The sequence below is a fragment of the Mandrillus leucophaeus genome, unplaced genomic scaffold, assembly GCF_000951045.1.
Source record: "Mandrillus leucophaeus isolate KB7577 unplaced genomic scaffold, Mleu.le_1.0 Scaffold159, whole genome shotgun sequence".
Lineage (NCBI taxonomy): Eukaryota > Metazoa > Chordata > Mammalia > Primates > Cercopithecidae > Mandrillus > Mandrillus leucophaeus.
Window position 1 is genome coordinate 2,615,647 of NW_012101576.1, and position 23,699 is coordinate 2,639,345.

A 23,699-nucleotide genomic window follows, 5' to 3' on the forward strand; every position below is an offset into this window, starting at 1 on the left:
ATGATGGTAAGCTATCTCCAACATCATTTGCCTGCAAACTTAACTCTGTTCAGAGTTCCTCTGCTCACTTCTCTACTTGGCTGACTCTTGCTCTTCTTAAGACAAGGCTCAGTAATCACTATCACCTCAAGGACACTCTCGCTACCTATGGCAGAGACTGCTCAAGGACCCTCCAAAATTCTTTCTCTTTCTTCCATAACATGAGAAGTTTTAGGCTGGGTGCAGTGGCTCACACCTGTAATCCCAGCACTTTGGGAGGCTGAGGCAGGAGGATCACCTGAGGTCAGGAGTTCGAGACCAGCCTGGTCAACATGGTGAAACCGCATCTCTACTAAAAATACAAAAATTAGCCAGGCGTGGCGGTGGGCGCCTGTAATCCCAGCGGCTGAGGTAGGACAATTGCTTGAATCCAGGAGGCAGAGGTTGCAGTCAGCCGAGATCGTGCCATTGCACTCCAGCCTGGGTGACAAGAGTGAAACTAGGTCTCAAAAAAAAAAAGTAGTTTTAGGTAGCACATAGCCACCAAGCTAACGACTATTTCCCAGCCTCCCAGCTGTGCCCGTGGGACTCAGTGCTGGCCAATTGGGCGTGAGCAGGAGTGACTAGTGCTCCCTGCCAAACTGCCACTAAAATAAAGGAGGGCCCCCATTCTCCTTTGTATGGGCAGGGATGTGACCTGATGATGATTTATCTCCAGCACTCAGACAAAGGCAACACACTAAAAATGACAGAACAGGAAGATAAAACGAGCCCGGGTCTCATATGTCTGAGAGGAGTAATGATGAAACAGAAATTTAAGAGTTTACTTTGAATTCTGAATGCAAATCCCCTCCATGGCCTTCAATAGCCTTTGAATCAAACCCACCAATTATAGAAGACAAGCCACAGCATCACCTAAAAGACCAAGGATTAGGGTAGAAAACTTAATGGACTCAGGTCACTGATTCAAACTATCCAAGACAGGGGGAAGCAAATCAAGGCCCACATCATCCGACACTATTGGATCATCTTCTTGAATCTTCCACCTCTGCTCCTTTTTTTTGACAGGAGTTTCCTTGTTTGATAGAAGGTCAGAAAAGCTTGGGGCCTTACCTCTGGAGACTTTGTAAACTTCATAGAAGGAATAGAAGTGGAAGCCTAGTGAGGCAAGTAGGTAAAGTGCCAGTTCCCATCGGGGCAGCATGGCTCCTAGGCACGAAGATTCCTGATGCCCACGCTGAGAGTTTCTGAGAAAGAGACAAAACATTAAGCCATGAACATGGCACTAGAGAACAGCATCTTAACATCAATTCAGTTAGTTCACACTCCCCGAGACCATCACTATTCGAGGTGATACAGACATAACCCCAATAAAGCCTCCTCCTCCCTGTGACCTTACTCCCTCCTGCATCCAACAAACACACGCACGCGCACACGCACGCATACACCACACACACGCATCCTGCCTGTCAAAGGGGTCAGGACTTTTCCTAGGGGTTCCCACAGCCTCCCATCAGAGTATACATCAGACAGTTCTCTACTCATTGCATAACATACCTGTCTCTTCTGTGGAGTGAACCTCAGATAGCAGGGACCATGATCGCTGACTCCCCAGCCCCTAGCGCAGTGCCTGGAATGTAGCAAGAAGGGACTACCATGTGCTTTGTGAATAATAAATGGCTTCAAAAAGTCTGAAAAGCACAAACAATATCCAAACCTCTAAGCCAACAGGCTCACCATCCTTGTTGTCCCTTTCAAGTATCATACTATAGGCCAAGCATGGTGGCTCATGCCTGTAATCCCAACACTTTGGGAGGCCAAGATGGATCACTTGAGGCCAGGAGTTCAAGACCAGCCTGGGCAAAAGAGCCAGATCCCATCTCTAAAAAATATAATAAAAACTTAAAATCAGTGGGGCATGGTGGCACACACCTGTTACCCCATCACTTTGGGAGGCCAAGGCAGGTGGATCACTTGAGGCCAGGAGTTTGAGACCAGCCTGGCTAACACAGCAAAACCTGTCTCCACTAAAAATACAAGAATTACCCAGGCGTGGTGGCACTTGCCTGTAATCCCAGCTACTCAGGAGGTTGAGGCAGGAAAATCACTTGAATCCAAGAGGCTGAGGTTGCAGTGAGCCAAGATTGTGCCACTGCACTCCAGCCTGGGTGACAGAGTGAGACCTTGCCTCAAAAAATATATATAAGAAATCAAGTACCATCCTGCAGCTGATTATCAGAATGGAATACTATAAACCTCTCTGTCTGGCATGCATCTACGCACTTTATTTATGTATTTTTGGAGACAGGGTCTATGTTGCCCAGGCTGATCTTGATTTCCTGGTCTCCTCAGCCTCCTGAGTAGCTGGGGTTATAGGCACAAGCCACTGTGCCAGGCCTCATCCATACATTTCTTAAAGGGCAGTTAATGACATAACCACAGGCATCTGTGACAGACACTGCTTGTTACCCACTGCCCCTCACTACCCCTTTTCAGAATTCAGTCTCTCTTCTCACACGGCAATTAAAATTTCCTCTGGTCACCAACACTACACTGTAGCTAAGTGTGGACACCTGAATAGCTCCATTCAAAAGGATGTGAGTGAAGGGACATGGCTGTGGCCATCTCTTTCTTTCCCTCCCTTTCTTGTTGAACAGAATTGGAACAGCCACCATGGATGAAGAGGTGAAAGCCACATGGACAAGACAGAGGCCTCTCAGTCCCCAAATCCATGTACTACCCCCAACCCCCAAAGTGCCCCAGACTACTTAGATCTAGACTGTTACAGGAAAAAGAAATGCATTTCTAGGTTGTTGAAGCCTCTCCTATTCTAGATCTCTCCATCATGGCAGCCATGACTATATTCTAAGTAATAGAGAAGGTACAGGAAAGTTAGATCCTAAAATTCAGCAAATTAAATGATTCCAAATGTTCCAACTAACAGAGTTCACTAAATTTAAACCCATTTATGGCCTTTACTGCTTTACTTAAACCTCTCAAATATGTCTCATTGTGGATGCCAAACTAAGAGCAAAATTTTAAGCCGCACCCCCCTCCCCAACCCCACCAACTACTTCTAACATGTGACAGTAATGCCAAAACCCAGAATTCACACATTATCTCATTTTGTTTTCACAACAGCCTGGTGAAGTAGGTGGAAGTGGAACAGGGGAGGTAGGCATTTTATAGATGACAAATGTGATGAGGTCACAGAGCCAGAAATAACTGAGCCAGAGCAGAAAAGCAAATACTGCATGATCTCACTTATATGTGAAATCTAAAAAAAGTCAAACTCACAGAAGTGGTGGTTGCCAGGGGCTGGGGGGAAGGGGGGAAGATGCTGGTTAAAAGATGTTGGACAGGATGAATAAATTCTGAGGATCTATCATACAGCATGGTGATTATAGTTAACAATAATGTATTATAGTCTTGAAAAGTGCTAAGAGTAGATCTTAAATGTTCTCATCATAAAATGATAAGCAGGTAAGGTGATGGGTATGTTAATTACCTTGATCTAATCATCTCACAATGTATAGCTAGACATCACATTGTACACCATAAATATGCACAATTTTTGTCTAAATAAATGAGTAAACAAATAAGTAAATAACTGAGCCAAGGCTCAAAGCCAAGTCTTTGGACCCAGGCCCCTGCCCGTCCACTCTGCCACGGCCAATCCCATTAATGCCAGTGTACAGTGACTCAGACTTAGAGCCTGACTCAGAATCTGCCACACACAAACTCCTTTCTTCAGGCCACTGGGAGACAGAGCAGGAAGGGAAATAAACTTCAGCTTTGATAAACCATGATTTCAGAAATAAGCGGTCTTGCACCCAGAGTGCCCCATTTCATTACCTAAAAGTCACCCAGAAAGTTTGGTCTGGACTTTTCCTGCAACCTAAGAGATCCGGAAGCAGTCATTCATGCTTTAAAACACATGCCTAAACCCTAGTATTTCAATAACACGTTCTCAAGTTCCTTACTATTTTTCAGAACTACTTCTAGCTTTATCCATTTCTACTCACAATTTATTTTTAAATACTTTCATCTTCAGAATAACAAGACTCCTTTCTGGAACTTTTCCGGAATTTGATAGGCTTCCCCTTAGTGGGAAGGTAATTTTAACTTCTTGGTTTATAATTTAATGTCTCGCCTGTCAAAGATGTTGGTATTACATCGGATGACCTCTTTGCCTCATGAAGAATCTGATTAACAAAAAGCTGATCTTCTAAAAGGATTGAAATTTGAACACAAATGATCTTGTAGACTAAATGAAAGTTTTAGAAGGCTTGCCATTAGATGCTTTTCAGGGACATTCTATCTGAGACAATTCTCCTGCATTAAGGATTTAATCCTCAGGGAACTAGAAAATTCGGTTTAATAATTTTTCATTTTGGTGCTTTTTTTTTTTCTTCCTGGAGACAGGGTCTTGCTCTGTTGCCCAAGCAGGAGTGCAGTGGCATGATCTCAGCTCACTGCAGCCTCAACTTCCCAGGCTCGAGTGATTCTCCTGCCTCAGCCTCCTGAGTAGCTGGGATTACAGGCACGCACCACAACACCAGGCTAGTTTTTTTGTTGCCCAGGTTGGTCTCAAACTGCTGAGCTCAGGAGATCTGCCCGCCATGGCCTCCTAAAGTGCTGGGATTACAGGCGTGAGCCACTGCACTCAGCTTAGTGCTGCTCTTAGCTGGATTATACAATGAGTCCTTATTTAACATCACTAATAGGGTCTTGGAAATTGTAACTTTAAGCAAAACAATGTATAATGCAACTAATTTTACCATAGGCTAATTGATATAAACAAAAGGTAAGTTCCTACTGCATATTTCTGGTCACAAAAATACCAAACATCTAAAGACCAAAACACTTCTAAGAGTAAACACTGAAATAAACATGAGCTATACATACACTTAAAGATTAATAAGCACAGGTAAGATCATTATTTACCCAAGTTTGATCAATCAGCAAGTGATGGCAGTTGTACTGGTGGTGGGTTAAACCAAGGAATAAAATGTTTGCAAAGCAAAAATTATAAGGAGCACCTCCTGCCACCATGCAGTTCAAAACATTTACAATTAGGGAGGGCTCACTAAGAGCTTCCATACTACATTTTTTTGTCATGCATCTGTATGATTATCATAGACTTTACAAATTTTTATTAGAGAATATTTATGCATTCATTTTCCACCCTACTTGTTCCAATTTAGGGTCTCTGGTAGCTGGAGCCCATTCCAGCAGCTCAGGACGCAAGGGAGGAACCAACCCTGGACAGGATGCCATCTCAGCGCAGAACCCACTCATACTCACACCCCCACACTCATTACCAAACACAGGTTCAGCTGCTCACCACTTGCAAAACAAATTAGCAAGATAGAGGTATGGTAGAAAGAAAGTGACTTGATTACAGACCAAAGCTAGCAACGGGCAAGACGGTCTAGACTCTTGCCTTAATGGAACCACTTCAAATTTCCAAGCGAAGTGCAAAGGCTTAAGAAGGGGAAGGCAGGCTGGGCACAGTGGCTCACGCCTGTAATCCTAGCACTTTGGGAGGCCGAGGCAGGCAGATCACAAAGTCAGGAGATCAAGACCATCCTGGCTAACACGGTGAAACCCCATCTCTACTAAATATACAAAAAGTTAGCCGGGCGTGGTGGCGGGCGCCTGTTGTCCCAGCTACTCAGTAGGCTGTGGCAGGAGAATGGCGTGAACCTGGGAGGCGGAGCTTGCAGTGAGCCGAGATCAGGCCACTGCACTCCAGCCTGGGCGACAGAGCAAGACTCCGTCTCAAAAAAATAAAATAAATAAAATAAAAATACATAAATAAATAAAAAAGAAGGGGAAGGAAGTTGTGGCATGGGGTGAGGCAGTGCAGGCCTGCATGACTTGTTCCGATGACTCGTCTTGAATTGTTGCTCCATCTTGTGAATGGGCTGGCATCATCTGGGGCTCAGCTGGGTTGTAAATTGACTGTAGCCTTGAAGCCATCTCCTGGTAGGGGAGATTTTCACAGGTGTCTGCGCTGTATCAAGGTCTAGTCTCTGGAACCTCGACTTCAGGCTGAAGGAGCCTAAAGATCCGACTGAAAGCAGATAACAGTGGCCCCAAAGGCTCCCCAAAACGGGAGGCAATTGCAGGGATTCCTAGGAATGTCTGGCTTTTGTTGAATTTGAATTCCAAATTTGGGGTTGACGGCTAAGCCAATTTATGAGGCCTTTAAAAGGGACTAGATTCAGAGCCCCCAACCTTGGACAGATGAACATCAACAGGCATTTGATGCCATCACAGAAAAACTTAATAGGGTGCTCGGTTACACTCACACACTGGGACCATTTAGACACGCCAGTTCACCTAATGGGCACAGCTTTGGGACGTGGGAGGAAACCGAGTAGCCAGAGAAAACCCCTGCAGACATAGCGAGAATGTGCAAACTCCACAGACAGTGGCCCCAGCAGAAACTCCATTTTCTTCTATTCAGTGGTATAAGGAAACAATAACAGTTTCAATAATGCTACACGTTTTGTAGACATATGCACAAAGATACACAGTAACTAGCAGCAAAACAGCAGGTAACGAAGCAGCAAAACTAGCTGTCCCCTCACCCCCAAAATTTAGGGATTGAACCAAATAGTCTCCACCTGACAGCACAGTGATAAATTCTGGCACCAAACCCACCTGTGGGGTCGGGGGAGGAAGGGTGGGCAGGTGCGGGGGGAGTCCCAGGCTCTGTCATTTATTGGTTGAGGAAACTTGGGTAAATAATGGCCTCCCAAATGTTTTCTCATAGGGTTGTTGAGGGGTTAAATGTAAAATGCTTAGCCCAGGGCCTGGCAGTGAATAAGCACTCAACAAACATCAGCAGTTACTAGTGAATTTCATTCATCAGGAGCCTACCTAGCCCAGACCCTGATTTTCCCCCTGAATCAAAGAAATCTGGCTGACCTTCCAAGGGTGTGCCCATCCTACCTGCATCTGGACCTCTTTCAGGAGGTTGGCACCCCCAGGGCTTTCGTTAATGTCTCCTTCCTCTTCTGACGCCCAATCCAAGGCCACCCTGGACAGCAAGCAAACTATCCCTGGGGGCCACCTGCAAGCTTTCAGCCCAGTGCCTCTTCCTCACCACCTACCTCTCTGCTACCCTCAAGGGAACGATGGGCATTCCACTTTCATTTTCACCACTCTCCATTACACGAATGCCACCTCAAAACACCACCACCGCACAGACACTCCCCCACCCTCCTTAACAGACCTTTCTTCCTCACACCTCTCTTTTCAACTCTTGCCTGTAGCTGACTGCCATAGTTACTACTTGAGACTGTCATTACGACAGTCACTGCTGTTACTACTTGAGATCGTCATTACAACAGTTACTACTGTTACTACTTGAGACCATCATTAGGAGACTAAAGGAAGGAGGATGAAGGCAGAAATGAAAACTTAAAACAAAAGTAACTATTTTAAAGGAAGGGGCCGGGGAAGAAGAGAGCTCCCTGCTTCTAGTGAGCAAAAGCAGCAACCTCCAGCTTCTACAGCCCTTTGTTTTTACTGGGCAGAAAGAGCAGGGAGGAGGAGGTAACGACTGGTCAGCTGCTTGATTGATCACAGGTTCACATTATTGCTAACAGGCTTCAGATTTGCCTAATCACAAGAAACACTGTGCCTGGGTGGTGACTGTCCCCAGCATTCCTTCTGGGAGGCAGACACAGTTTGTCAGTTTGCCAACAACCTGCTTTCATGAGAAACAGTTTGCTGTTTACTCATATAGCTTCCAGTGGTATACTAAGTTGATCACGACCCTCATTCTTTCAGCCTTCAACACTTGCCCACTTATCTCAGGAAAATTATTTCCCTACTTTGTTTTCCCTGTTTATTTCAGCTGTGCAGCCAGAAAGTAAATCAGAGTAGATATCTCTTAAGGGATTTATGACACAATGAAAAGGAAAAGGAAAAAGAAAAGGAAAGCTGTATATTTGGGAATATGACCGGAACCTTTTTAAAATGTCCAGGCCCTTAGAGGTTCCCAAAAAGTCTCTCAGAAAATTATCAAGTGTCCATTTCTCATGCTCTAAACAAGCATGTCCCTCTTTAGGCAGAGCTATCTGAAATCAAGGAGATTCTTACTAAAATGTGTAACTGATGCTTCTTTTCTGTTTTCATGCAGTCAGTCCTGCACCAATATTATCAGCTAAGTGGGTAGCTGTGAGATAGCCTAGAAAAGTCATCACCACTTACAGCATCATTTCTATAGAAAACAGCCAATCTATAGTGACATAGCCTGTGTTTAAGTAGCAGTCTACCTGATTAATCTACATAAATGAGATTGCACTATTGATATGTAAGAGTGATTGGGTTGTTGGGATGTGTGATGGCGAGATGTGTCTACGAACACTTTCCCAGTGTGGGAATACTGGTCAGAACTGTAAAGAAGAGAAAGTGTGGATGGTTCAGGGAAGGGAGAACAGGAGCCAAGTGGTAAGGAGTCTTAAAACATACAATGTCACGTTTAGATTTTATTTCCTGCAGAACCTCAGGCTTGCAAGCCAGTACGTAAAATTATTCGAACGAAGCTCTACAAAGCAGTGCCTTGATGCTGTGGTAGACCCAAGAGGCAGGGAGGTGGATGATTTAGGCCCTTAGTGAAAGTGGAGAGAGTGCTGGAACCAAGCCACACAGATGGGGAAAAATTAAGTTGTCCCTGGCATCAAACTAGTCCAGAAGTTGGTAAGGGGAAAAAAAGAGGAAGATAAAGAAGATAAAACAGCAACTCCAAAGCTGTAAGACAACAGGATCTCGAAGTTAAATGTTGAAAAGAGTGAGAATTTCGAGGCAAGTGAGGACAAAGCGATAGAACATGCCTTTAATATTAGACATTAAAGGAAATCATAGCAAAGGTTTCCCTGGAATCAGACGGAAGGAATTCAGACTGGAGTAATAGGGAGCTTTCTCCACCTGCAAATTGGGTACAAACACCCCAAAGTTGAATATTTCAAAAAATATATTTATCTGGAAATTATAGAACTCAAGAGGGTCACAGAATAAAATCTTAGCTGTAAAATGGCAAGAATCTCTCAGCTAACAGAGCTTTTTCTATACTGGAGCTACTTACATTTGCGTTTACTTTGGAATTACCCTCCACCTGCTTTCAAAGTTGCCATCTACTCTGATCCTCACAGGAGGGCTAAGCTTTTAGAGCCCTTTCAGGAATCAGAATCCTGCTTGGGAAGAAGCAGCGACCTGCCCATGGACAGAGAAGCCAGCAATGAAGCAAAAATTAGAACCAAAATTCCCAACCCCCGCTGTCATACAGGCAGAAATCCGGTTCCTTGATCTTGGAAGAAAAGCACAGCTCACCTTGCCAAACCCTGAAACATGCATAAACATAATGGCTGCAAGATGGTTTTCCCCCAGCAACTTCCAATATCATTCGAAAGTACTTTAGCTTTAGTTCTGATGCAGGCAACTAATGGATTCCAACACTTCCATTTTAAATTTTTTCTGCTTTTAAATCTTGATATCAAGCACTAAATGGGCTATAACCCAATATTCACACGCACCAGAGAACTTTAATAAGACAGCTCTCATCATTAAGCTAACAATCCCCCCACACCAGCATCACCATCGTCACTTCTACTGACTAACTGCTTAATGTCCCAAACGAAGATTTCCCTCTACTGAGTTTTCTTATGCTTTAGTAATAGCTGTACTATAACAAGTACTATTTACGGATTTCCTATGCTGAAAAGGCACTTTACAAGCACTATCTCACTTAATCTTCATAACAACCCTTTGAGGTTGGTGCTTCTGATAACCTCACTTAACACAAGAGGAAACCAAGGCCCAGAAAGGATAAAGAAACCTGCCCCAAATCACATAGCTGGTAGGTGGCAAAGCTTAAATTCATACCCACTGAGTCTAACTGCAGAGCCTTCCCTCAGCCACCTCACTATTCTTAGAGTGTACTGGATTCCTTTTCCAAAATCTATAATGAAATCAATCCATTAGGAAAGCCAGAAGGTAATATAAGTGGTCTAAGTGTAATAGAATTTTTAAACGTTATGCATAACATTAGACACGCTCTATGATGAAAAAAATTTTAAATCAATGAAATGTAATCAAAATACACATGAAACATCTAACTCACGTACATTCCTTAGAAGATTTACTGAAAAAGGCAAACTAAACCAAACCGATCTACCTTGTAAGTAAGAGGGGAAAGTCAGCAGTTATGCAGAGATAAGAGTAAAATTGAAATAGGTCTAAATTCAGGAACAAATGAGCACTCTGGAAACCACAAGTAATAACAGTGAAAGAAGCACATGCCCACTGAAATGACAATGGCTTTAAAGAAAATGAAATAGTAGTGCAATATTCTAGCATATTCGGAAAAAGTGGTATGACACTTTTGCCTTTTCCAGAGTCCAATTTTCATGAAACGGAACCCCATTTTATAGACTCTAAATTACATGATTTTCTCCAAGAAAACCACCAAGTCCAGATTCCCATATCACAATCCTCTCCAAACCCGACTTCAGTCTTTTTTTTTTTTTTTCTCCTTTTCTGAGACACAGTCTTGCTCTGTCCCCCAGGCTGAAGTGCGCTGGCATGATTCCAGCTCACTGCAACCTCCACTTCCTGGGCTCAAGCAATTCTCATGCCTCAGACTGCTGAGTAGCTGGGATTACAGGCGCACACCACCATGCCCTGCTAAGTTTTCTGTTTTTAGTAGAGATGGGGTTTTGCCATGTTGCCCAGGCTGGTCTTGAACTCCTGGCCTCGAGTGATCCTCCCGCCTCAGCCTCCCAAACTGCTGGAATTACAGGTGTGAGCCACCGTGCCCGGTCCCCACATAAGACTCTTGTAAAGACTCTTATCCTTCAACACACATAATACTAAGAGGAAATACTTCTCCAAAGCCAGAAAGGTTTCACCAACACAGAAGAATGACTAGATAGACTGAAAGAGGTCACTGGACTGGGGAAAAAGTCTAATTACAGAATAGTTTAAAATGCCCACTACTTTCAAATCCACACCAACATATTATGTATCAGTTATGTATTGCTGCATAAGAAACCATCACAACATGTAGTTCCTTACAACAATAAACATTTATTCTTTTTAAGGATTTTGTGGTATGTCAGTCTAGATAGTTCTGTTCATGTCCCTCCTGGGGTCACTCATGTGACTTCTGTCATCACACAGCTCCACTGGGGCTGGAGGGGGCCATGATGACCTCATGCACATGTCTGGCATTTGGCGCCAGCTCACACAAGGCCCCTCCCTTCTCCTCCAGGCCAGGGCTCCTCCTCTGGTAGGCTAGACTCGGCTTTTTCACAGCAGAGGGGCTTCAGGGTACCAAAAGAACAGAGGCAAGAGGTGCAACATCCCTTAAGGACCAGGCTCCAGAGTTCACAGAACACTTTATTGGTCAAAGCAGGTCCAAAACCCAGCCTGGATTCAAGGAGGAGAAAACAGACCATACTTCTTTATGGGAGGAGCAGCAAGGGTACCTTAAAAAGGGGTGGGGACACATCTACCACACCAGGTATATTATAAATAGTTACTCATCAATAAAATCTAGAAAATTAGTTGAAAAGATACCTTTCACAATGGATCTTTATTACATAACATGTCACAAAGGTTGTTCCCTCCCTTCTTATATATGTAGTGAAAAAAATTATGTTTCCAAATCAGAATTTCAAAATCAGTGGGATCTCTGTTGCCATTTGGTCTCATCTCCAGCCAGTTTGGGGAATTCCTTTTATAATAGCCTACTTGACCATTTCCAGTAACATTACAAGGCAGAGAAACACTGTTCCTAAGCAGCTGTTGCTTTTGTTGTTGTTTTTGTTTTGAGACAGGGTCTCACTCTGTCACCCAGGCTGGAATGCAGTGGCGTGATCACAGCTCACTGCAGCTCCAAACTCCTGGGCTCAAGCGATCCTCCTGCCTCAGCCTCCCAGGTGCACACCACTATGCCTGGCTAGCAGTTCTGATTGTTGTGTTTTCCCTTGAAATCTACCCCTGTATTTCTAAAACATACAGATTTCTAAAAAATACAGGGGTGGACTTCCTCTGCCACTAGTCCTCTCCTACCTTCTGGAACTAAAGGCATGGAGACAGCACAGTGTGATATGGTTTCAGGGGTGGCTCTGGAGTCAGAATGCCAAAGATTGAATCCCAGCTTTGCTGCTTCATGCTTGTGTGACCTAGGACAAGGTGCATAACCTCTCTGAGCCTCAGTTTCCTTATCTGTAAAATACAGTAATAGCGAACCTCAGAAGATTGATGTGAGGATTAAGTTAATTTATAAAATGATAAAACAGTGCCTTAGGCATAGTAAACTCTGAAATGCTTATTTGTTGTTTTTAATGCTATTACTGTTGAGTATGCTAAAAAGGCTTTTTTATTCTTTCCAATAATACTCCTTCAAATATTTAAAGATAACTAATGCCATCTACTCCATCTAAACCCTCTTCCAGACTAACATTTATGATTCCTTCAACCATTACTTCAATGACTTGGTTCCAGGTTCCTTTCTGAAACAAGGTCTCACTCTCTGTTGTTCAGGCTGGAATGCAGTGGCACAATCTTGGCTCACTGCAGTCTCAACTTCCCAGTCTCAAGCAATCCTTCCATCTCAGCCTCCCAAGTAGCCAGGACTATAGACAAAAGCCACCACACCCATTTTTTTTTTTTTTTTTTTTTAAGAAATGGGGGGGTGGGTCTCACTATGTTGCCCAGGCTGGTCTTGAACTCCCGGGCTCAAGTGATCTTCCCACCTATTCCTGCCAAAGTGCTGGGATTACAAGCATGAGCCACTATGCCTGTCCCCAGATCCTCTGCCTTACTGTCAGTTGTCTCTGTATAATACATGTACCTAAACCTGAACCCAAAGCTTCAGTTGTGTCAGTGGGAGGACAAGACCATCACTTCTCTTCTTTCAGAAACTGCACTCAAATAATGAAATCTTAGACCCATGTCTTCATTCAACAAATACGAATGAACTTCTACTGACAACCAGGAACTGTGCTCTTTGTGAAGACAAAATATAAAGATCCCCTCTGTGGGGTCCACCAAAGATGGGTCCCCTAGAAGTATCCATGTCCTGATCCCTGGAACTGTGAATATGTTGCCTTACACAGCAAAAGGGACTTTGCCGATGTGATTAAGGATCTTTTGATTGAGAGGTTAGCCTGGATTATCTGGGTGGGCCCGAGGTAATCACAAGGTTCCTTTTAGGAGGGAGGCGGAAGGGTCAGAGACAGAAAGGAAGTGTGAGGTGATGATGGAGGCAGAGGTTAGAGTGATGTGCTTGGAAGATGGAGGAAGGGCTGCCGGATGAAGGAATCTAAGAGGCATCTAGAGGCTGGAAAAGGCAACAACAGCAAAAAGATTCTTCCCTAGAACCTCCAGAAGAAATGAACCCTGCTGTCATATTTTGGACTTCTGACATCCAGAACCATAAGGTAATAAATGTCTGTTGTTTTAAGCCACCGAATTTGTGTTAATTTAGTACAGGTGTAATAGGAAACTCACATGCCACCCCTGTCCTCAGTTAGTTCATGGCCTTATGGGAGGAAAGTACCTAACTGAAAGGATTTATAGAAAACAGATTATTTTTTAATCCACTGGTCATGAACTTTTAAAACTTAAATTGGAAGAAAAGTTTTTTAATCCAATGGTCATAAACTTTCAAAACTTAAATTGGAAGAAAATTAAATCTGAAAACAAAATTTTCTACTTAATACTCCCTTAGCTTTTATTTCCACCTCACACTGATATCAATCTTATAATCAAACATAACTCTAAGTCTTTTTATATGAAATTCCCTTAAGCCAGATCTCTGCCATTAAAGATTGGCAAAAGGGAGTCAATTTTATAAGTCCCTAATTCAAAAAAAGCTACTGATGTGATATTGCATTCTTTCCCCCTGAAAATTCTCAACCTATTTTAAACCTTTTTAATCAGCAAGGCTCGTGCCCACCACATCTTACACTCCCCAGCCTGGGAGCATCAGAATGAACCTAACTTTTTACAAGGTTTTAAGTAAACTTTATTAAAATATACTTAAATGAAGAAAAAACCTTAAGACTTCCTTTTTACTATTTTTTATTTTTTTCTTAAACAGGGTCTCACTCTGTCACCCAGACTACAGTGCATGGCATGATCATAGCTCATTGCAGCCTCAAATTCCTGGGCTCAAGAGTGGTCCTCCTGCCTTAGCTTCAGGAGTAGCTGGGATTGCAGGCTCACATCACCACACCCTGCTATTTTTTTGGTCTTCTTTTGTTTAGAGACAGGATCTTGCTATGTTGGCCAGGCTGATTTCAAACTCCTGACCTCAAGTGATCCTCCCTCCTCAGCCTCCCAAAGTGCTGGGATTACAGGAATGAGCCACCATGCCCAGCCCTTAGGGCTTTCGAGAAGAGGAAAGCCTTATGTAATTACCAAGTAATTATCACTGAGATAAAAATTGCATGCCAGGCCAGAGGTAGTGGCTCACATCTGTAATTCTAGCACTTTGAAAGGAGGAGATGGGCAGATTGCTTGAGCCCAGGGGTTCAAGACCAGCCTGGGCAACATGGCAAGACCCCATCTCTAAACAAAAACAAAAACAAAAAACAAAATCAGCCAGGCATGGTGGCTCATGCCTATAGTCCCAGCTACTCAGGTGGGCTGAGGTGATAGAATCACTTGAGCCCAGGAGAGGGAGGTTGCAGTGAGCTGAGATCACACCACTGCATTCCAGCCTGGGTGACAGAGCGAGATCCTGTCTCAAAAAAGTGAAAGAACGCCTCTGAAGCCCCTTCTGCCCTTTCCTAGTCACTAACTCCATCAAAGGTGACCACTAGCCTGACTTCTACCACCATGGTTTATTTAGTTGTCTGTTTTTGAACTTCACATGAATGGAATCACATTGCACTTACTCTTTTACATCTATCTTAGTTTTGTTCAGCTTTGTGTCACAAGATTCATCCATGTTGTTATGTGAGGCAATAATTTGTTCATTCTTATTACTGTACAAATTAGTGCTTTTTGTATCCTATTCAAAAAACTTGTCCCTGGGTCATAAAGATATTTTACTTAGCTTTCTTCCAGGTGCTTTGTTTTAGCATTCACATTTAGGTATATGATGTTATCTTAATTTTTGTATATGAGATGAGGTACATAATCTAGCTTCATTTTGTCTATGTAGATAGCGAATCGACCCAGTGTCATTCACTGAGAAGACCATCTTCTCTCCACTGCCCTGCAGTGTTGCCTCTGTCATAAATCAACAGACCACAGATGTATAAGCCTGTTTATGGATTCTCTGCTCAGTTCCATAATCTGTGTAGTTTTATGCAATACCACACTGACATGACTAAATACTGATCTAGTAGCTTAGGTCCTCCAATTTTGCTCTTAAGACTGTCTGGAATTTCCAAATAAATTTTACAATCAGCTTATCACCTATTTTTTAAGAAAAAAATTTGCCAGGATTTTGATTGGGATTAGCCCAAATCTATAGATTTGCAGAGCAATACCATACCCTCTGTTATTTTAAATCTAATTTATCTCAATGCTCCAGCTTGCAAGGAGGTTTTTTTTTTTTCTTTTTAATCATGAATGGGTGCTGAATTGTATCAAATAATTTTTCTCCTTTACTTCATGTATGGAGTTAAATTGCATTTGTTGACTTTTCTAGTGTTAGCCAAAGTTTACATTCCTGAAATAAATCTAACTTGGTCATGATTTATTATCCTTTTTATAGATTGCTAGATTTGACTTACCATTATTTAAGACTTATGTGTCTGTCTTTATGAGCATTTGGTCTATAATTTTCTTGTCATATCCTTATCAATTTTTAGTAACAAGATTGTGCTGGCCTCATAAATGAAACTGGAAAGTGGTTCCTCTTTAATTTTCTTAAATGTTTGGAAGTTTCACTAGTAAAGCCATCTGGGCCTGAAAATTTTGCTGTGGAAAGGTTTTTAACTACAAATTCAATGTCTTTGGTAGATATAGGACTACTCTTTTTTCTAGCTTTTGTGTCTTCAGTAATACATTTTATTGGAAAAAACTTGTCAATTTCATCTGAATTTTCAAATGTATTACCATGAAATTGTTCATAACATCTTAAGAGCTTCTGTCTGTGGTATATGTGATTGTAGTTCATCTTTCCTCCCTGACATTAATAACATCATCTACCACTAAGGTTAATTTCTACTCGCCAAAAAAAAAAAAAAAAAAAGGAAAGGTAGGGTGTATACATGACACACATCCACTATTTCAGGAATATTCTCCAATCGTATTACCCACAGAAGGAGCAGAGCAGGTAGATTATATAAATAATCCAGCAATGTCCTCTCAAAAGCTTTCATCAAACAGAAACAACTGTGAACCCGGGCTAAGGGGAACACTAACTGAAGGAGAAGGAAACTGCTATCAGTAATGCGCTAACAGGCCAGGTGTGGTGGCTCATGCCTGTAATCCCACCATTTTGGGAGGCTGAGGTGGGCAGATCACTTGAGCCTAGGAGTTTGAGACCAGCCTCGGCAACATGCCGAAATCCCTTCTCTACTAAAAATACAAAAATTAGCCAGGAATGGTGTTGCATGCCAGTAGTCCCAGCTGCTCGGCAGGCTGAGGTGGGAGCCTGGGAAGTTGAGGCTGCAGTGAGCTGTGATCCAGCTTGGGAAACAGAGCAAGACCATTTCTCAAAAAAAAAAAAAAAAAAAAGTGATACTCTAAGGTGGCCAGCAAGTACTTAGATGAAAACAACCACTAAGTAGGGTTGTATGTAACCCAGGATCCCCAGCCCTCCACTCCCAAGGTGTCCATAGAGAGAATTCAGCGGGATATGAGCTCAAATATCTCTATTTTCATGAATTTCTGGCTGAAAATTAGCATTTCATTGGATTATAGATGTGGACAACAAATCACAGTAGTAAGAGCAGTTCCGGCCAGATATGTTGGAATTACGCCTGTAATTCCAACACACTGGGAGGCCGAGGTGGGCAGATCACTTCAGGTCAGGAGTTCAAGACCAGCCTGGCCAACATGACGAAACCTTGTCTCTACTAAAACTACAAACTTAGCCTGACATGTTGGTGAACATCTGTAATCCCAGCTACTGGGATGGGTGAGGCATGAGAATTGCTTGAACTCGGGAGGTGAAGGTTGCAGTGAGCCGAGATTATGCCACTGCACTCCATCTTGTGTGACACAGTGAGACGCTGTCTCAAAAAACCAGAAAATCATGGTAGTAAGAGCAGGTCTGATGACTGTCACCAGGAAAAGTCAGATACTTTCATACCACAGATACTTTCATATCACAGTGTAGCTTTTGAAACTACTACAAAATACCATTTACATGGGCATCACTACTTTGAAATTACAGGAGTTATTTGCTACTGCACTGAATTTGTTTTTACTTTTTAATAAAAGTTACTTACTATATTAATAAAGAAGTACATATACTCATAAATTTGGAGCTTTTTTAGTTTTTTCACTTTATTATTTTTTTAAGAAACAGGGTCTCACTCTGTCATGCCAGCTAGAGTGCAGTGGCCTGATCATAGTTCACAGGAGCCTTGACCTCCTGGGCTCAAATGATCCTTCCTCCTCAGCTCCCCAAGTTGTTGGGACTACAAGTGATGTTAGCACTGGGGAGTGGCTGCAAATACAGATTAGCATTAACAGAGAGGTTTGACTACACAGAGACCATAATAAATCAATTGCTTGCAGACTCATATCAGAATCCTATCAGTGAGTGTCAAGCAACAAGCTGCATCTGGTGGCAGGCTTTATAACGGCAAGTAAGTTGAGGTAGTTCCACTGCACAACCGCATCCGTGGGCAGGCTTTAATCAGAATCTGACACCTATTTTAGTCTACTCGTGGCCCGCCCATTATTTTATTTACCACTTCCAGCTGTGCCTGTTTCCTACGCTGCACATTTGTCTCAGTCACAGTTTTGGTAAGCCCACAAGTTAACCCTAGCCGAAATGAGTAAAAAACAAACATCACTGGTAAGCTTCTTTGAAAAGGGGGAAAGACCCAATGATGAGACAGAAGACGCTAAGACTGCCAACAAAAAGAAAGCTGCATTTAAAAGAAAATACCAGGAGTCAAACTCAAATTACAGGTTCATTGCAACAGGTGATTCACATTCTCCAAACCCACTTTGTATAACATGTGGCTACTGGCTATCCAATGAAGCCATGAAACCTTCAAAACTGCTTCACCACATGGAGACCAAGCACCCTGCATTAAAAGACAAACCTTTGGAGTGTTTCAAAAGAAAAAACATAAGCACAAAGAACAGAAGCAATTATTGAAGGCTACCATTTCATCAAATGTGTCTGCAATGAGAGCATCATTCTTAGTGGCTAACCATATTGCTAAAGCTAAGAAGCCCTTTACTATTGGTGAAGAGTTGGTCCTGCCTACTTCTAAGGACATTTGTTCTGAACTTTTAGGAGAGGCTGCAGTTCAAAAGGTGGCATGTGTTCTTCTCTAGCAGCATAACTAGGCGAATTGAAATAGCAGAGGATATTGAGGCACAATTGTTAGAGAGGATTAATGAGTCACTGCAGAATGCAATCCAGATTGACTAGTCTACCAATGCTGACAAGGCAACAATGCTTGTTTTTGTGTGATATGGTTTTCAGGAGGATATGCATGAGGATGTTAGATGCACGAGGATGTGTCACTTGCACTTTTGTTGCTAACCAACATCACAGCTGTAGAATTATTCAAGTCTTTGAATGATTACCTACCAGGAAAACTGAATTAGTCATTTCGTGCACGAGCAGAGCGACTGCTACGGCTGGTTTCACTACTCGGGTCAAAGAGGTCACTTCTGAATGTGAGTCTATGCACTGTTACATTCATAGAGAAGTGCTGGCTAGCCGGAAAATGTCACCTGAACTTAACAACGTTTTGCAGGATATGATTAAAATTATCAACCACATTAAAGTACATGCCCTTAACTCACATCTGTTCACATAGCTTTATGAGATGGACGTAGGGCACACACATCTTTTATACACAGAAGTGGGATGGCTTTCTAAAGATAGATCACTGGCCAGAGTTTGAGTTATGAGGGCCACTCCAGGGATTTCTTTTAGAAAAAACAGTCACCACTGGCAGCACATTTCACAGAAGGGGTAGCAAAACTTGCTTACCTACTCAACGAACTCAATCTGTCCCCTCAGGGGAGAACTGTGTTCAAGTCAACAGATAAGTGGCTGCACTCAAAACCAAACGAATTATTGGGGCGACAAGTGAACACGGATTTCTGACATGTTTCAAACATTAGCAGAGATTTTGAAAGAGACTAAGTCAGGACATTCTCTCTCCCAACTGGTGCATGATCACCTATCTCAGCTGTCAAGAGTTTGAGCATTACTTCCCAACTACAAGAGACCCACGAACCGGGAAGGACCCTACACCCATTTGTGAATAAGCCAGGTGAATTGACTTTGTCCATGCCAGAAGAGGACCAGCTGCTTGAGATGGCAAATGATGGGGCCCTAGAAGTACGTCTGAGACAACTTCACATCTCCATACATTCTGGATTAAAGTCAAGGCGAAACATCCTGAGATTGCCACAAAAGCACCAAAAAGCCTGCTTCCATTGCCAACATCCTATCTTTGTGAAGCAGGGTCTTCTGCAGTGACAGCAACCAAAATGAGACTATGGAGTAGACTGGACATAAGCAAACAGACTTTGCGTGTCAATGTCTACCAACACCATCAGATGGGACCGCCTAGTTGCAGGAAAACAAGCTCAGGGGTCCCACTGATTCTAGTCTATGGTGAGTTGTATTCATTGTATATTACAATGTAACAATAGAAATAAAGTCCACAATAAATGTAATGCAGGGGGGGGGCATGGTGATTCACACCTGTAATCCCAGCACTGTGGGAGGCCAAGGAGAGGATGGCTTGAGTTCAGGAGTTCGAGTTCAGGAATTTGAGACCAGCCTGGTTGACGTGGTGAAATCCTGTCTCTATTAAAAATGCAAAAATTAGCCGGGTGTGGTGTCGCACGCCTGTAAGCTACTCTGCAGGCTGAGGCACGAGAATTGCTTGATCCCGGGAGGTGGAGGTTGCAGTGAGCTGGTATCGTGCCACTGCACTCCAGCCTGGGTGACCCAGCCAGACTCTATCTCAAAACAAATAAACAAAATAAATGTAACGCGCTTGAATTATCCCAAACCATCCCCACTCCCCCGTCCATGAAAAAATTATTTTCCATGAAACCGGTCCTTAGTGCCAGAAAGGTTGGGACCACTACTTTAGGGAACACTTCCCCCTGGGCCAGGTCCATCTGGAAGCTGGGGGTGCAGTTAAGGCCCATGCTCGCAAATTCGTGATGCTACCTACAGAGCTCCCAACATCTGGCCACCCACAAAAAATGGCTGCTCCCTCCAGAGACTTGACTTTCACCCTAAGTTCATCCATCTAACCTACTCCCAAGGAGGGGACAAAGTAAACAGCAGATAAAGCACAGGCGTTGATCCAAAAGAGGAGTCCAAAACCCAGCCCTGACATGTACTAGTCTGCGGCTTTGGCTCCCCTCCAAGGCTTTCTCTATCCCACTGTGAAAAGCTATACCACCACCTATCTTTCCCAGTTACTGTAAGGTTTAGAAATAATGTATCTAAAGCACCTAACAAGCACATAGTCTCCTTAAATTAACATTAATGGAATCTCTCAGGTCAGAGCTGTCCTTATCAAACACTTATTCACAATTAAGGACTGACGGGCAACCAGAAAGGAGGGAGAAAAATCACAGGGAAAATGGAACATGAGGATGGAAGGGGGAAAAAATCATTCCTCAAAGTCTCCTTCAATTAACTACCACTTCTTCAATGAAGCCTTCCCTCTCTTCTCCTTGCGTTCCCATAGCACTTAATCACATTGAAATCGGTCCTTAGCTCTGAGAATGAATGAGATGCCAGGCGCGGTGGCTCACGCCTGTAATCCCAGCACTTTGGGAGGCCGAGGCGGGCAGATCACCTGAGGACAACAGTTCGAGACCAGCCTAGCCAACATGGTGAGACCCCCGTCGCTACTAAAAATACAAAATTAGCCGGGCTTGGTGGCGCATGCCTGTCATCCCAACTACTCAGGAGGCAAGGCTGGAGAATCGCTCGAAACGGGGATGCGAAGGTTGCAGTGAGCTTAGATTGTGCCATTGCACTCCAGCCTGGGCGATAAGAGCCAAACTCCGTCTCAAAAACACAAACAACAACAAAAACAGAAAGAGACAGAGAAGCAATGTCTCACTCCCACATAATGCAAGCCTCCGAGGATGCCAAATGCCCTAGCTCTACAACCCTGATCCAAGAGCAACGAACACAGGTAGCAACACATTTTTTAACACAATGCTACCCGTAAAGCACCTCTGGTGAGGATTGGGGGGAGGGGTTTTCCGCATAAAGACCTGTCACCTGAAGGTTAGACTCAGAACAGAGGAAGGAAACTGAGTCCTGAAGACAGAACGCAAAGGAAGTCTCTAACTTTAGAGTCCCTGGAGTCACAGGAGGCAGGCAGGCAGGCAGGCGCACCGCTGATACTGCCAAGGGGACCAGAGTTCGCAACTCCCCGCAGCAGTGCCGGAAGCTGGGGACGAAGCCAAGGAGAGAGGACGCCAGCTGGGCCGTGCGCGGACATGTCCCAGCGCCAGATCCCCGCCTTTGCCCGGGCGCACTGAGCGCGCGGCCCCCGCCGCTTTTGTCTCCTTCGCCCGACCGGGAACTTCCTCTGTCCCGCCCTCGGGCGCGCACACGGGAACTGGGGTAGGAAACGGAAAGCGTTTTGTGCATTTTTTTTTTTTTAACGAAGTAAACTGACGCAGAAAATTCACCATCTAACCTCCCCAGGACCCACTACGGTCACCAGTTACCAACCTCCGGGCTGTCCCGGGCGGCGGCGACGGCAACGTTCACGCGCGCCGCGAGTTCCCAACACCCCCTCTTTCGGCACTTCCGAGTCCCAGCGACATCGGCGGCGGCTGCGGGCTTCCCTGGGACGCCACCCTCTTTCCCCCGGAGCTGCCCTTTGGAGGAGTAGTCCAGCGCGCGTCCTCTGAGCACGCCCCTGCCGCCGTGCCCGCGCGCCCTCCGCGCCCGGCCTCGGGAACCCGCGGCGCTCCCGGGGCGGTGGCGAGCAGGCCGTGCTGCTGCAGGGGGACTGGCCACAGAGCGGCCTGCCTCTCCGAACCGCATGTGCCCCGCCGGCGGCCCCGGGACCCCTAGCCCCGCTCACCCCTCGGCTGCTGGTTTCCACTGACCCTGGCGTGTATATCTCTCCCCCCACCTGTATGTTCCTTGCAGGTGTGGGGCTGCCTGCAAGTTAATTGCAGAATGGAAGTCACCTGAAACTCGAGGTGGGCCTTCATTCCAACACCAGTGGTCCCCACCTACGTTTTGTAGGCGAAAGGAAGGTAGTTCGGTGCGGTGGAAAGAGGGCGGGCTTTGCAGCCCTGGCAGTTTCCAGGGCTTGCTGTGTGAACTTAGCCCCTGTGAGCCTCCCTGTCCACCTCTGTAAAACAGAAATAAACTTCCCTGCTTTTCCTTGTAAATTAGAGTGAAGATCAAACAGAATAAACTTTATGAATTGTAAAACAACTTACAGAGATCACTACTGCAAAATGGGTACGAAGATTTTGATTGCGTTGTGAAAAGAGTGAAAGATCTGAAGATGCCCCAACGGGGTGTAATTGGCACGATGTTGCCACTCGGAGGCCTCCAAACCTGAGCCAACAGACAGGCTTGCCAGAGTTCTACAGACTTATTGCAGCATAATCACCTGGCTCTCCTTAAAACCTCGGGCTTCTGGATCCCTCCCCAAACCAAATGAATCAGACTGTCCATGGCAGGGGCGGCTCAGGTGGTTCTATGATAAGGTAAAAGTGGATAACTCTGCCCTAGGCAGCAGGGAAATGCGGAAGCTGTGCTCTCAGAAATTTCATCTAGCAGTCATTGTAATGGTCGAGAGGATTATTTTAACGATTGTAGAATTCTCCAGGAAACCAGAGTATGAACTCTCCAAGAGCTGGAGCCATCTTTTCTTTCTGCTTTCTCCCAACCCACCCACCCCAAAATCTAGTACAGGATGGTGTTCAGTAAGCAGGTGTTAGTAAACTAGCCCCAAATAGGAGTGCCAGATTTAACAAATAAAAATACAGCATACTCAATTAAAATTGAATTTCAGGCTGGGCACGGTGGCCCACACCTGTAATCTCAGCACTTTGGGAGCTGTAGCAGGAGGGTCGCTTGAGGCCAGGAGTTTGAGAACAGCCTGGCCAACATGGTGAAACCCCCTCTCTACTAAAAATACAAAAATTAGCCAGGTGTGGTGGCCTGCGCCTGTAATCCCGGCCACTTGGGAGGCTGAGGCATGAGAATCGCTTGAACCCGGGAGGCAGAGGTTGCAGTGAGCTCAGATAGCACCACTGCACTCCAACCTGGGTGACTGAGCCGGACTCTGTCTCAAAAAATAAGTACATAATTTCAGGTGAACAATATGTAACTTTTTAGTATCACTATGACCCATGCAATATTTGAATATACTTGTGTTTAAAAAAAGAAAAAAGTACTTACAGGAAGCTTGTAATCCCAGCACTTTGGGAGGCCAAGGTGAGCAGATAACTTGAATCCAGGAGTTTGAAACCAGCCTGGCCAACATGATGAAACTCCATCTCTACCAAAAAAAAAAAAAAAATGT

General features: G+C 44.2%; 1 protein-coding gene across 8 annotated transcripts in view; it reads right to left on the reverse strand.

Annotated features, from left to right (window-relative positions):
* The window catches only part of HHAT (hedgehog acyltransferase), a 382,998-nt gene extending 360,260 nt beyond the window's left edge, over positions 1-22,738 (reverse strand). For 2 of the 8 annotated variants that reach the window (XM_011975810.1, XM_011975804.1), the window contains exons 1-2: positions 22,606-22,738; positions 1,093-1,226 (exon numbers count right to left, since the gene is read on the reverse strand). In XM_011975810.1, coding sequence (XP_011831200.1) covers positions 1,093-1,183 — 91 coding nt within the window. In that variant the 5' untranslated portion in view covers positions 1,184-1,226; positions 22,606-22,738. Of the gene's footprint in view, positions 1-1,092; positions 1,227-21,491; positions 21,681-21,880; positions 22,081-22,605 lie in introns of those variants that run through there. The other 6 variants (XM_011975809.1, XM_011975803.1, XM_011975805.1 and 3 more) reach the window with 5 other exon arrangements.
* Positions 22,739-23,699: the final 961 nt, after the last annotated feature.